Source organism: Aquarana catesbeiana, linkage group LG06, assembly GCF_042186555.1.
Source record: "Aquarana catesbeiana isolate 2022-GZ linkage group LG06, ASM4218655v1, whole genome shotgun sequence".
NCBI lineage: Eukaryota > Metazoa > Chordata > Amphibia > Anura > Ranidae > Aquarana > Aquarana catesbeiana.
In genome coordinates, this window is record NC_133329.1 from 341,442,143 (window position 1) to 341,457,549 (window position 15,407).

The 15,407-nt window shown below is 41.4% G+C and overlaps 1 protein-coding gene across 4 annotated transcripts in view; it reads right to left on the bottom strand.

The window, feature by feature from the left end:
• The window catches only part of MYO3B (myosin IIIB), a 635,651-nt gene that overhangs the window by 66,697 nt on the left and 553,547 nt on the right, over nt 1-15,407 (bottom strand). For all 4 annotated transcript variants that reach the window (XM_073633937.1, XM_073633938.1, XM_073633935.1 and 1 more), the window contains exon 32: nt 9,999-10,102. In XM_073633937.1, the coding sequence (XP_073490038.1) occupies nt 9,999-10,102 (104 nt within the window). The remainder of the gene's footprint in view (nt 1-9,998; nt 10,103-15,407) is intronic.

Genomic DNA, 15,407 nt, shown 5'->3' on the forward strand with positions numbered 1-15,407 from the left:
ACCGAACCCGGAAGCGGACGGACGACCTGTGACGTCACGCACGCTCCACGTGCGCTCCACGCCGGCCCCTAGTCTCTTCCTGATGGCCACAGAAGGAGCTCCCAGCTGGTAATCCACCTTCTGCAGCCCAGCATCCCTGCAGTGTCACCACCACAGGATCAGAGGGAACACCGAGGACCACATACCTATACAGATGAGCCTTTTATATGTTTTTATCCTGTAAGTGTGTTTTTACCTGGTGTCATTAAACGTCATTTGTTAATACTACACTCAGGTGGCGCTTCCTTCTCTACCCCTCTCTCATCCATCACAGAGCCAGCTCTCTGAGGACAGCAGCCACCTAGCCTACCAGCCTACTTTAACCATTACATTACCGGTTACCACTTAACCCTTGAACTTCCAGCCTGTCCATGGACTAAGTTGCTCAGCCCTTTATATCTCCTGTTATATATGGACTTGTGTGTTTGCGCTTACAGTTACCAATACTCTGTATGTAATCCTAGTCAGACATGTCTCCTCACTGCCTCTGTAAGATGAGTCTGGATAGGGACACTTGTGCCGAGAGATGTGGGTGTTATTCAGCATAGAGCTCTGGAGTGGAATGTTATTCAGCATAGAGAACTGCAGTAACCTGTTATTCACCAAAAAACACTGAAGTGGGCTGTTATTCAGCATAGATAATTGCAGTGGGCTATTATTCAGCATGTAGCACTGCAGTAGGCTGTTATTCAGCATAGAGCACCACAGTAGGCTGTTATTCAGCATAGAGCACTGGAGCAGGTTGTTATTCTGCATAAAGCACTGCAGAGGGCCGTTTTGCAGCATAGAGCTCTAGAGTGGACTGTAATTTGCATACAGAACTGCAGGGAGCTGTTATTCAGCATATAGCATTGATGTGGGGTGCTATTCAGCATAGAGAACTGCAGCGGGCTAGTATTCAGCATAAAGCACTGGAGCAGGGTATTATTCAGCATGAAGCACGGCAGAGGGCTGTTATTCAGCATAGAGCTATGGATTGGCCTGTTATTCAGCATTAGAGAACTGCAGTAAGCTGTTATTCAGCATAGAGCACCGATGGGGCTGTTATTCAGCATAGAGCACTACAGTGGGGCTGGTATTCAGCACAAAAAACTGCAGTGGGCTGATATTTAGAATAGGGCAATGCAGTGGGCTGTTATTCAGCATAGAGCTCTGGAGTGGACTGTAATTTGGCATACAGAACTGCAGAGAGCTGTTATTCAGCATATAGCACTGATGTGGGGTGCTATTCAGCATAGAGAACTGCAGTGGGCTAGTATTCAGCATAAAGCACTGCAGAGGGCTGTTATTCAGCATACAGCTATGGATTGGACTGTTATTCAGCATTAGAGAACTGCAGTGAGCTGTTATTCAGCATAGAGCACCGATGTGGGCTGTTATCCAGCATAGAGCACTATAGTGCGGCTGATATTCAGCACAGAAAACTGCGGTGGTCTGTTATTTAGAATAGGGCAATGCAGTAGGCTGTTACTCAGCATAAATAATTGGAGCAGACTGTTATTCAACACAGAACACTGCTATTCAACATAGAGAACAGGAGTGGGAGGGAAGACAGTACACCTCCACTGCAAGTAAATGGTATTTAAAACCATTTTTAAGCAACCATAAGTTAAACATAATAATATGCAGTAGTACAGAACTATGAAAACAAAAGCTATGAGTCTTAAGTTTCATTCATCTATTTACATGCAGCTTTCAATACAGTAATTAGGCAAAGGTAGCACACACCTGGATCATGGTAGTTTGCCTATATTCATACATGGTTAAATCAGTTAGAGATTGTGTTGGTTAGTTTGAAAGCTGGATTTAGCATTCTACTGTTTAAGGCTCGATTCACATCTATGCATGCTGCTTTTGAGCGTTTCTGCGAAGCTTATTGTGTTTGTTACCACCATTTTACCATGATTTTGCTGCGATTTGCGGTTTTTATCTTTTTTTTGCTTGAAATTTTGTTGTTGGGCAGATTTAAAAATGCAAACGCAAATCGCTGCAAAATTGCAGCCAAATCATGGTAAAAATGCACTACATGCTTTTCTGTAGCTTCTTCATTGAAGTCTATTGAACCAAAAAAAACGCAAAAAAAAGTCCCCTTTCCAAAAACGCAGAGGAACAAAAATGCATTGATGTGAACATGTTCCGTAGGAACTCATGTTAAAAAAAAAGTCCTGTGTTTCTATAAAAAGCATGAAAAAACGCATTGGTGTGAATGGAGCTTAAGTGTAGGGTTACATTTAAGGCCACTGAGAGGGATGTAACAGGGAAGTTACCAACAGAATCAGGTATACAGCATTTCTTAAATTCTGATTGCCTATAGCAAAGGATTGTGCTAGGTTTTCACTTATTAGTTACCTCTGCACTGAATTTCTTTGGAGACAGCATTGACAGTTATGAGATGATCCAGAATAAAACTTAATTTAAAACCAAACTCCAGGATAAGCAAATATTTTCTAAATAGAAGATTGTTTATTCTTCCATGCATTTTGTTATGCTTTGGGTATTTTGTAGATCTGTGCAGTAATACAGTGTGAAGCTTTTCCTGTAATAGGGACCACTCACTGCTGCTCTCTCTCCTAGTGCTGGGTGACTGGTCTTGTATCCGCCCCCTGCTGTGATTTTCTGCAGGCAGCCTGTAGTGGGTGGAGCCTGCCGAGTACCTCCCACAGCTCTGCTGTCTGCACAGGCTACATGAAGCAAAGTGCTGATGTCACTGCTTCATTCACAAGGTAATACCTGGGTTTGCAAAGGTGTTTAGTGCATGCAAAGTGGATTTTTTTAGACTTTTTGGCTATTAAAGAATTTAATTTAATTAAGTTTTTTTATGCCCTTCTTCCTTAAAACGTACAATTAAGAGACAGGGCAATGGCTTATATTTTCACAGTGCTACTTAGAACACATAGCTCATAATGTAATCTCTTAATAAATCCTTCCCACTCCTCTAGCTCTGCACTTGCTATGTGGCAACATTGATAGATGTACCACACTATTCAAGGATTCTTAAGCTAAACAAAGTACAGTATGTGAGAGCAATTCATCCTAAATTCACAGCAGAAGCAATTAAATCTTTATCTTTAATGCAATATTAAACTTCAAAAACATAATCAAATATATTGGAGTTTACTAATCCTTAAAGAGTAACTCCACTTTTGTAAAAAAAAAAAAAACACTCCCTCTTGGGTGATCTATACAAGGATTTTAACATTTTAACTTTTTGGAGATTCCCACCTTTTGTTATTCTGAAGAAATCCCTGTGTGTTAGTCTGTGTCCAAGTGAATTTAATGCAAGTGGTTTCATAATTATCAATCAGCTGCTGCACCTGCAGGGCTCTAATGAGGAAAGCTGCTGGGTCTGCATCCTTTTAAACATGATTACCTATTGGGACTATCTCACGAAAATTAAATTTTTTGCAGGGGGTGCCAAAAATCTGATTTGTATCTTAGTGCAGACTTCTGGGAAAATCAGTGAGCCAATCACACAAGTAGGAAATGATGTTTCTGGAGGGAGTTCTGTACACATTCTGTGTACAGAACACCTCTAGGTAGCCATATTGCATTGCATTTTACAGAAAATTACCCAGCTGCAGATTGAAAAGGAAAAGGTCATTTTTAATAACATTCAATTACAATATGACTTGAGTTGCAAGTGTATATGCTATATTATTATTTTTTTTATTTGCAATTTTTTTTCCCCACGAAAGTGGAGTTATCCTTTAAATATGATGGCTACATTAGTTTTCATTTTTTAGGATTTTATTTCTTTATTTTTATCTGAGGATTGGCCAGTAACACACTTCCTATCTTTGGGTTTCTCCACTCTGGATGGATGAGAAATGGGGACAGCAGCACTGTCAATTTGGAGAGAAGGGAGAAGGTAGTGTTAGACTAGCAGATTTAGGTAGACTTGACTAATGAATTAAAGCCAAACTTCAGCTAAAAATTTGTAAGCAGTTACAGAAACAGTTTTATTTTTCTTCTGCGATAAAGGCTTTACAAAAGTGAAAAAAAACTGAACATAGTAAGCACCCCTGTCAGTGGTAAATGGTTTGTCCCAACCCTCTAGCTGCCACTTTTGCTGGACAGCTTGGTCTATTAATTGCTTGCCGATTGTATACTGTACATATACGGCGGCAAGGAGGCTCTCCTGCGCAGGATCATGTACCTAGTACTTGATCCGCACGCCGGGTTAGGGAGCGTGCTCACAGAGCCCCGGCTGTGCTGCGATTGGCTACAGCATGAACCAATCGGGTGCCGTCTGCTGATTGGTCGCAGACACTCGACAATCGGCTCCGGACGTTACCGAAGAGAGCCCTGTGTAGGTTAACAATCACAGGGCTCTCTTCTGATAGCAGCAATGTGCTATTTTTTTCTTCCTGTAAAGCACATTGCTTAGTAAAAACAGCACACTCACACTACACAGTAACACATGTTGGCCACACATTTAACCCCTTGATCACCCCTGATGTTAATCCCTTTCCTGCCAGTGTCATTAGTACAGTGGCAGTGTATATTTATAGCACTGATCACTGTACTAGTGTGACTGGTTCCCAAAAAAGTGTCAAAAGTGTCATTTAGGTGTCCGATTTGTCAGCCGCAAAATCGCAGTCCCCGCTAAAAGTCACTGATCGCCGCCATTACAGTAAAAATAAATAAATACAAATTCCATAAATATATCCCATCGTTTTTGGACTCTATAACCTTTTTGCGCAAACCAATTAGTATACGCTTATTGGGATTTTTTTTATCAAAAATATGTAGCAAAAATACATTTTGGTCTAAATTTATGAGAAAATTTTTACATTATTTTTACTGGATGGGTTTTTTATCAGGAAGTAAAAAATATTGTTTTTTTTTTTTTTTAAATTGTCGGGCTTCTTTGTTTATAGTGCAAAAAATAAAAACCACAGAGGTAATCAAATACCATCAAAAGAAAGCTCTATTTGTGGGGAAAAAAGGATATAAATTTTGATTGGCTACAGTGTCGCACGACCGCGCAATTGTCAGTTAAAATAACGCAGTGTCGTATCACAAAAAATTGCTGGTCATGCCTGTAAAACCTTCTGGAGGTCAAGTGGTAAGCAGAGGCGGCTCTCTAATTAGGCGAAATAGGCGGTGGCCTCAGGCCTCGCAGTCATAGGGGCCTCGCACAGCTGGATTGTTTACCTATTTAGAGAGCCGCCTCATTCAGCAGCAGAGATCTCCGTCCCGAGTCTCCTCGCCCTGCTACAGGGAGAGATAACAGGCGGCAAGTGAGACCTGTGATCGGAGCTCACAGACATCTCCGGATCACAGGCAGGGAGGGAGAGCCGCTCAGTAGAGCTCTGACAGATCTCCCCCCTCCCCCTTCTGCCCGCACAGCCAGACAGAAGAGGGAGAGAGAGCTTCTGCCCCTCCTCCTCCCGCCCTCTTCTCCTGTGTCTGCCCCGCCCACTCTCCTCGGCAGTGTTCTCTGTTCTGCCTCAGAGAAGGGGATGTGTGGGCGGGAAGATTCAAGCTGGAGCCCAGGAAAAGGAAAAGGAAAAGGGGTGTCTGATCCATCCATCCATCCATCCAGTCCCTCCTGCCTCCCAGTGAGTACACTGATGTAGGGGATGCTCTTCCTTCCCTTCCGTCTCCACCCCCTTCTCTTTCTTTCTTTCCATTCTTTTTGTCTCTTTCTTTCTCTTTCCTTCATTTTTCCCCATCCCCCTCTTTCTTTCTTTCTTTCTTTCTTTCTTTCTTTCTTTCTTTCTTTCTTTCTTTCTTTCTTTCTTTCTTTCCCCATCCCCCTCTCTTTCTTTCTTTCCCCGTCCCCCTCTCTTTCTTTCTTTCTTTCTTTCTTTCTTTCTTTCTTTCTTTCTTTCTTTCTTTCTTTCTTTCCCCATCCCCCTCTCTTTCTTTCTTTCCCCATCCCCCTCTCTTTCTTTCTTTCCCCGTCCCCCTCTCTTTCTTTCTTTCTTTCTTTCTTTCTTTCTTTCTTTCTTTCTTCTTCTTTCTTTCTTTCTTTCTTCTCTTTCTTTCTTTCTTTCTTTCTTTCCCCGTCCCCCTCTCTTTCTTTCTTTCTTTCTTTCTTTCTTTCTTTCTTTCTTTCTTTCTTTCTTTCTTTCTTTCTTTCTTTCTTTCTTTCCCCATCCCCCTCTCTTTCTTTCTTTCCCCGTCCCCCTCTCTTTCTTTCTTTCTTTCTTTCTTTTCTTCTTTCTTTCTTTCTTTCTTTCTTTCTTTCTTTCTTTCTTTCTTCTTTCTTTCTTTCTTTCCCCATCCCCCTCTTTCTTTCTTCTCTTTCTTTCTTTCTTTCTTTCTTTCCCGTCCCCCTCTCTTTCTTTCTTTCTTTCTTTTCTTTCTTTCTTTCTTTCTTTCTTTCTTTCTTTCTTTCTTTCTTTCTTTCTTTCTTTCTTTCTTTCTTTCTTTCTTTCTTTCCCCATCCCCCTCTTTCTTTCTTCTTTTCTCTTTCTTTTCTTTCTTTCTTTCTTTCTTTCTTTCTTTCTTTCTTTCTTTCTCTCTTTCTCCTCTTTCTCTCTTTCTTTCTTTCTTTCTTTCCCCATCCCCCTCTCTCTTTCTTTCTTTCTTTCTGCTTGAGGAAAATATATCTTTATTATGCCCACTTACCCACCCCCTGTACTGTCCACTCCCCTATACTGTGCCCTCTTAATACAGTGGGGCCTCATGTCTAAGTTTTGCCTAAGGCCTCACAAAGTCTAGAGCCGCCTCTGGTGGTAAGTATGCTGAAAAATGATTGCCAGGTGATAATAAAGGAAAAAACTCCTAAAAAAAAGAAGAGTAATGCAGCCACCACATCTAAGGATTGGTAATCTGCTATACATACAATTTTAGAATTTGAGCTTAATAACGCCCACTTCCTAGAAAACCTGCTCTGTTCTTACATTCAAGATTAGAAGGCTGGGAGGCTGCTGAGTCACTGTTGGTAGATGGAAGCAAGGTGAGCAGAGCTGCTGAAGCTGAGAAAACAATTTATAGTGTTTATCATCCAAAAAAAAAAAAAAAAAAAGAAAAAAGAAAGAAAAATGGATTCTGGATTCCCACTTTCATGGGAAAAAAAAATAGCAAATAAAGAAATAATAATATAGCCTATACAATTGCGATACAAGTCATATTGTAATTGAATGTTATTAAAAATGACCTCCCCTTTTCAACCTGCAGCCACTGCAAATTTCTATAAATGCAAAGCAATATGGCTACATGGTGTTGTTCTGTACAGTGTAATGTGTACTGACCACTCCCCACAGAAACATCATTTCCTGCTTGTGTGATTGGCTCACTGATTTTCCCAGAAGTCTGCACTAAGATACAAGTCAGATTTCAGGCATCTCCTGCAACAAAAATGTCATTGTTGATGAGATACATTGAATAGGAACACGTTTAAAGGGATGCAGGCCCAGCAGCTTTCATCATTAGTTCCCTGCAGCTGCCACAGCTGACTGATAATTACGAAACCACTCCCATTAAACTCACTCGGCCAAGAGACACAGACAAACACACATGGATTTCTTCAGAATAACAAAAGGTTAGGAATCCTTGTAATGTACATAGATCACCTAGAGGGGAATGTTTTTTTCTCAACAAAATGGAGTTACACTTTAAAGCATGTTATACAGCACAGTACTGTATAACTTGGCCCCCCTTATCACCTAAAAAACTTGGCTGATCCTGCCTGGCTATGCCCTCCCCTCTGTAAACTGACCACGGTGTATCATGGCTGCTAAGCCCTGACACTGTGGTCAGTTTAAGTGACTCTGTCATCCGCAGCTCTCCTTTCTGCTCTCCTGTGTCTCCTGTGTCCTCCTCTCCCCTTCCCTCCCTGCCTGTCAGCTCTGACCACTCCACAATCCTCCCCTCCTGCTGCTATCATAACTATTGTAGAAGCATGCCATTCCCTCTGTTATATAACGCACTGGGGTTTATTTACTAAAGGCAAATTCACTTTGCACTTCAAGTGCACTGCAAGTGTACTTTAAAGTGCAAATAGAAGTGCAGTCACTGTGAATCTGAGGGGGAGATGCAAGGAAAAAAAAACAGCATTTTAGCTTGCACATGATTGGATGATAAAATCAGCAGAGCTTCCCCTAATTTCAGATCTTCCCCTCAGATCTACAGTGACTTGCAGTGCACTTGTAGTGCAAAGTGGATTTGCCTTTAGTAAATCAACCCCTATGTGTCCCTGTGTCTGTGCTGTATAAAAAAAGATGCCAGTTATACCGTATATCAGAGCATCTCCCGGCGCTCGCGTGATTCCTGGATCTCTCTACCCCCCGAGTGACGTCAGCGGCAGTGCTCAGCCCCGCCCACTATAGCTGTCAGCCGGGCAGAGGAGAGAGCCGAGGAGTCACGTGAGCGCCTGGAGCTGCTCTGATATACGGTATAATGAGCTTTTTTTTTATACAGTACAGGCACAGGGGCACATAGTGTTATATAACAGATTGGATGGCATGATCATTATATATTGGGTTAACAACCACTTAAACAACTTGAGTGCTTCTGCTGGGAAACTTGAGAATTAACTGCTCCACGGTGCCTGCAGGTGCAGAGGTCAGTGAGGACTTGTTTTAAAGTTTATTGTTAGAACTATGTAAGTACTTAAATGTCCAAAGCATGGCCACAAATTCATGCTAATGTAGGATTGGACACCTTTGGGTACCTTCTGTACAACATAAATATTATGGAAAAGCAAAAAAGTTCAACCACCGCTGAATCTGCTTGTTTAATGGAGCTGTATTGTTCACTGAGCATTTCAGAAACTGCCAGGTCAAACTCTATGATGTGCTTATCCTCATCCATGCTTAGTCATTATGGCAACTTGTTTGGGGAGGTTCTCATTTTTTTTTTTACATCTGACCTTCAGGCTGATATTAAAATCACCAACTAATGTAGTTATAAATGTATAACTAGGGTAAGTATCTAAATCAGTCCGCTATAATTTGATCAGACTGGGACAGGTTGGATCCAAACTAGTAGCCAATCGGGTTCTACTGCATGCACGTTGACACAAGAGGGAAGTGTTAAGCCTGGTACACACTATTCGTTTTTTTTTGTTCAACTCGGTGGACTGAATGAAAAAAAATTGAAGAGCTTGGGATGAGCCGCTGTACTAACTATGCAATGTTAGTACAGCGATCTCCCCCACTGAGCTATTGTGTTCTGACAGGGGGACTGCTCCTACCAGAACATATTGGTCAGTGGTCTCAGCCATTGGCCGCCAGCTCTGATCAGAGGCCGATCGGCAGACCACAAACCTTTTTCGTCATGCCCAGAATGGCAGGCCTCTGTCAGACTAGCTAACATACACACAGGCCAAATGCTGTCTGGTTGTGTGTACGGCACAGGATTTATTACCTTTTGTAGCACTTGCCCCACCCTATTAGATTGTAAGCTCTTGTGAGCGGGACCCTCTTAACGGTCTTCTATTTTATTGTATTGTAACTGAACTGTCTCCCTTTATATTGTAAAGCGCTGAGCAAACTGTTGGCACTATATAAATCGTGAATAATAATAATAATAATAATGCGCTCATCAGCCTGCTGTTGCTCTATCACTGACCAATTGCAGGCTTGGAGCAGGTGGATAAACAACTTTTACTGGTAACTACAGTAGAAAAAGTCAGGGTACTAACCTGGCTATGCTGTCCGGCAGGTCTGTGTAAAATGCAGAACTGACTGGACAAAATTAAAAGTACATCTGCTATCATATATCAGAACACATAGGGGGTTATTTACTAAGCCCGGAACAGCTTCTATCTTTCATTTTTTTTAAGTAAATTCCCACCATTATGTACTTCAACTTGGTAGATAACTATTTAGCTGGAGTTCAGTTTTAATAAAACCGGGCAATTAATAAATAAGATCTTATAGAACAATGTGTAGTAAAAAAGGTGTAGCCGTAGAAACATAATTCATTTTCCCCTTTATAGAAATAAGTACATCTGCCGCAAAGACACATATTTCTTGATTTCTCCAGAGCTGGATTGGACTCACATTAATGTGGTTATAGTACATGCTGTCCTCAGGGCTGTTCAGAGTTTTGGGCTGTTGACAGCGTCTTCTTGTCCTCAACTTCTTCTCAATAAATATTTCTGAACCTGTCACAGAGTAATGGCTTCATCATTCAGAGGAAATTATATTTCAAGAATATTTGTTATCTTCAATTGTGACAGGTAATAAGAGCGATTTACAGAACAATATTTCAAAATTAAACAATATGTTTGCATGACATACACTACTACTTCTAGAAATTGGAGTTATTATATAATGAACCTGTTATAAACCTGGTGTGTAAGTAAACCACCCTATCAGCCAAGGAAGCTGCCATCTTTGCCTGTTTTATCTACAACTGCCATGATGCTGCACATGTGATCTGTTATGACACCAGCCATTGGATGGTTTGACAGTTTGGTTGAGAGCACAACCAATGGAAGTGTTACATTTCCGGCACGAGCTGAAAATGAAACTGTGTTATGAATGGGTTTACTTCCGTTTTAAAATCTTTTGTAAAAATCTAGCTTAACCACATGCCGACCACCCGCCGCAGTTGTACTGCGGCAGAATGGCACGACTGGAGCGAAACGATGTTATGTAACGTCGATTCGCCCTGTGGCCACTAGGGGGCGCTCCCCGAGCCGATGCAAGTACCCGGCGGTCTCGATCGAGACCGCCGGGCCCCCGCGATCACTCGGGGCAAACGGAGAACCCAGAACTGTGTGTGTCAACACACAGTTTCCGGTTCTCTGAGCAGGGAACTGACAGATCGTCTGTTCATACAGAGTATGAACAGCGATCTGTTAAATTCCCTGCACAGTCCCCATCCCCCTTCAGTTAGACACACAAACTCGGACACACATTAACCCCTTCACTGCCCCCTAGTGTTAACCCCTTCACTGCCAGTGACATTTTTACAGTAATCAATGCATTTTTAATCGCACTGATCGCTGTTTTAATGCCAATGGTCCAAAAAATGTGTCAAAATTGTTCGATGTGTCTGCCATAATGTCGCAGTCACGATAAAAATCGCTGATCGCCGCCATTACTAGTAAAAAAAAAAAATTATTACTATTAATAAAAATGCCATCAAAATATACCCTATTTTGTAGACGCTATTTTGCGCAAACCAATCAATATACGCTTATTGCGATTTTTTTTACCAAAAATATGTAGAAGAATACATATCGGCCTAAACTGAGGAAAAAAAATGTTTTTTTTATATATTTTTTGGGGATGTTTATTATAGTGATATCTTAAAAAGTGTAGATATAAGGCCCTGAGGTCTATACCCCATAGGGCTAGTGATAATAAAATAAAGTGTGTGAAGAAGTAGTGACGGTTCTTCAACTATCACCATAAAACAAAAACTTAAAAATAAAACTAAAAATAAAGCATAAGTGGACAAATGTGTGAACACATACAAACAGTATAGGACGTGTCTAAGTCCAATGGGTCACCTCTGGGTGAAATAATACGATCAAAAAATTGACTCAAAGTCTATGACAATAAATAGATAGTAAGTAAGCAAAATAACTACAGCAATATATTGTGAATTAACCCACAAATGGCCTGCTCCTCAAGGCCAAACCTGAGTGTAAAAACAAGAGTCCATTGGGATGGTGTATATATGTGAATATTTACAGTCCAACACTGTGCATTACGGTGATCTCAGATAGCTCCCCGACAATTTGGATGCAAACAGTCTTCATATAGGGTAATTAAAAACTGATGAAAATAACTTTGCATACGGATGAATTCTTGTCTTGATATAGAGACTATCACTCAGAAAATAGACGTAAATTTCCCTTACCAGACAGGATGGACTCACAGGCCCTTGGCGGTGAGTCAAGCAAGCTTTTACCGTCAGACGGTGTAATACAGCGGACTGTATGGTGATCCTGGACAGGTCTCATCGGATGTCACCGGATGACGTACCCCTGAAGTGGCTAGGCAGGAATCAGATGTCTTCAAACCTCTGCCTCGGTCATCAGTTGGAAGGATAATTTCCTCAGCGACCGTAAAGCCTTTGATAGGGGTATCCTTATCCAGATGGCATCAGATGTTTTGTTTAAAAGGGATGATCCTAGTTAATAAACGACAGCTCTAACCGCTTGTTATTCAGCAGCATCATTTTTTAGCGCCACACTCTTTTTCACTTCATATAATCACAATAGTCAGGTAGTTGTGTTGGCTGCTTTTCTTTACTTGGAGCTGGCGCAATTTTATCTTACCTAATTTCGATGTTTATTATAGCAAAAAGTAAAAAATAATGCATTTTTATCAAAATTGTCGCTCTTTTTTTGTTTATCGCGCAAAAAATAAAAAACGCAGAGGTGATCAAATACCACCAAAAGAAAGCTCTATTTGTGAGAAAAAAGGATGTCAATTTTGTTTGGGAGCCACGTTGCACGACCGCGCAATTGTCAGTTAAAGCGACGCAGTGCCGAATCGCAAAAAATGCTCTGGTCTTTGGCCAGCCAAGTGGTCCGAGTCTGAAGCGGTTAACTACCTATCTACCAGAGTATTTTTTTTCTTTTTTTTTTTGCACACAATAAAATGCACAATTTAAGCCTGAAGATTAGTTTAAAGAGGAAGTAAACCCCTGATGGGTTTTACTTTCTCTTTTTTCCCCTGCAACGTAAAAGCATAATGGGCTAGTATGCATTGCATACTAGCCCATTATGTTGCACTTACCTGCAAACGAATCCCGCAATGTCCCCTCTGGTGGCCGCATCCATCTGCCGCACATACCTCATATAAAGTCCCACCTTAGTTTTCTTTTGTTTCTACTGAATCAAAAGTTAACACTTAAGTTTCATATAAAGTCCCACCAAGTTCCCTCCCCCCCCCCCCTTTTTATATGCTTGTACTTCATAGTTAAAGGTGACAAAATCTTTCTAATAGTCCATCATATGGTTTTAATAATTACATGCCACATTCTGCCAGAGAAGGGTCCAGTCTTGTTGAACTGCTTTGGTTTGTAAATGATGTCATGATTACAGCTGAAAGATTAAGTCTTTATGTGTTACTAAAGTATTTAATGTACCATTAACAAGGGATAAATAATTGTTTTAAGATGAAAGTGACAATGAAGTAAGCATCCATATTATAATTTATACCCAATTAAAAAGATAAGAACAGTCATTAGGCACAGATACAAGAGTGAGGATCAGGAGTTTTTACTTTGTAGCCCATGTGGTTGTTGATAATGCATTTTAGATTCTCTATACCATAATCCACCATGGATTTACCTAAAATGGCACTAATAGAAAGCATGTGTTCATACTATGAAGTGTACACTTACAATTAGGGTGAATGTTAGAATGTCAGCTGCAACAGCTAAATGAAACAGTCACCTCCCCTGACAATCCCTCTTCATTCAATATCCACATCCCCCTTACAGCTAACAGCCCACAAGGCAAAGGTTATTTCTGCTCATCACTGCCATATCAGCAAAGATGAAAGGAAAGCCATACAAACATTTCCATGAAAAGGAAGCCATAGAAAAATGTACACCTTGTCTGATCACCTACAACACAACTTCTAATATGGTAAGCTAACTACCATAAACAAAAGCTAATATAAAGCAATCAGCTGTAGGATTGAACAACATCTTTCCATGTAAGGCCAATTGGTTGGTTATGTAAGCACAATCCAACATCCATGTGGCTTCTTCCACACGGTGACGGGCGGACTCTGCCAGCAGATCCGCCTGCTCAGCGAGGGATCTGTCCACAGAACCCTGCTTAAGCAGAGCGGACACGGATACAGCCTGCTTTCCACTATGGGTGGTCGGATGTAAATACAAGGTGAGACAGTCTCTCAGGGCTTTCCTTCCACAAGGGAATAAAGAGGAAGGATTGCTGCACCATGTGAAGCTGTTCTGAGCACATGGCCTCCCTTCTGGGGTACCCAGTTGGAGTGACAGAAGTCGGATATGGACTTTGCAAAAAGCTCAAGTAAAAGGTTTCAAAGTTACTTAACGTCTGGTCTTAGGTTCCTACAAGGGGTGCATGTAAGAGCATATCAAAAGAACAGAGCTTGTGCTAAAAAGGGGGATAAAGTGAGATGGCCACCACGAAAGGTTAACTGTGCAGGAGAGTTGGCGGGAGATGCAGCCATATCACTGTTGTCATGAATAGTCTGTTGAGTTGTGTGGAATGCTATAGCAGCCAGCAGAAGGTTAGTGCCATGGCATTAGAGATAGTAACCCTGGTAGTGAGGGGGATGATGAGCTTGACCCCCTCGCTAGCGACCGGTATCCCTTACCCAGGACCGACATCATGGCACAGGGAACCTATAGACCTAGCCTGGATACAGAAGGAGAAAGAGAAGGGATCCAACAAAGTTTTAAAGCTCTGTAGCAACAGAGGTCTGCGCTGTCTGAATGGCGGTATTCTCACATTGTCAGTGGGAGTAAGGTGGCAATCATGACTGTGCTGGTGAAGCAGGACACAGGCTTTGTAGTGTACATGGGACGAGTGCCTAACAGTAAAGTTCCCAGTGTACAAAGTGGAACTGTGCAAGGCAAACAGCTCACTTCTAAGTTGGGGTGCCGCCTTAATGCTGACTTTTGCATGACCCCGGCCCCAGTGCTTCTGTTCCCGGGCATTAGCGAGGGTGTCCCCATCAGACAATAAGTCCTGCTCACATACTGATCTACTTCAGCCATTTCCTGTCAGTTGTCACATCATAAAAGGAAAAGTCTGAACAAGGCCCTTCAATATCACAAGTATTATTCTGAAAAAGGCTGAAGATTTAAAATAACTGAAAATGAATACATTATGTGTATCTCTAGTAGGGATGAGCCAAACACCCTCCTGTTCGGTTCGCACCAGAACATGCGAACAGGAAAAAAGTTCGCTCGAACACGCGAACACCGTTAAAGTCTATGGGACACGAACATGAATAATCAAAGGTACTAATTTTAAAGGCTTATATGCAAGTTATTGTCATAAAAAGTGTTTGGGGACCCGGGTCCTGCCCCAGGGGACATGGATCAATGCAAAAAAAAGTTTTAAAAACGGCCGTTTTTTCAGGAGCAGTGATTTTAATAATGCTTAAAGTCAAACAATAAAAGTGTAATATCTCTTTAAATTTCGTACCTGGGGGGTGTCTATAGTATGCCTGTAAAGGGGCGCATGTTTCCCGTGTTTAGAACAGTCTGACAGCAAAATGACATTTCGAAGGAAAAATTCCATTTAAAACTACCCGCGGCTATTGCATTGCCAACAATACACATAGAAGTTCATTGATAAAAACGGCATGGGAATTCAACACAGGGAAACCCCGAACCAAAATTAAAAAAAAAAAATGACGTGGGAGTCCCCCTAAATTCCATACCAGGCCCTTCAGGTCTGGTATGGATATTAAGGGGAATCCCGGCCAAAATTAAAAAAAAAAATG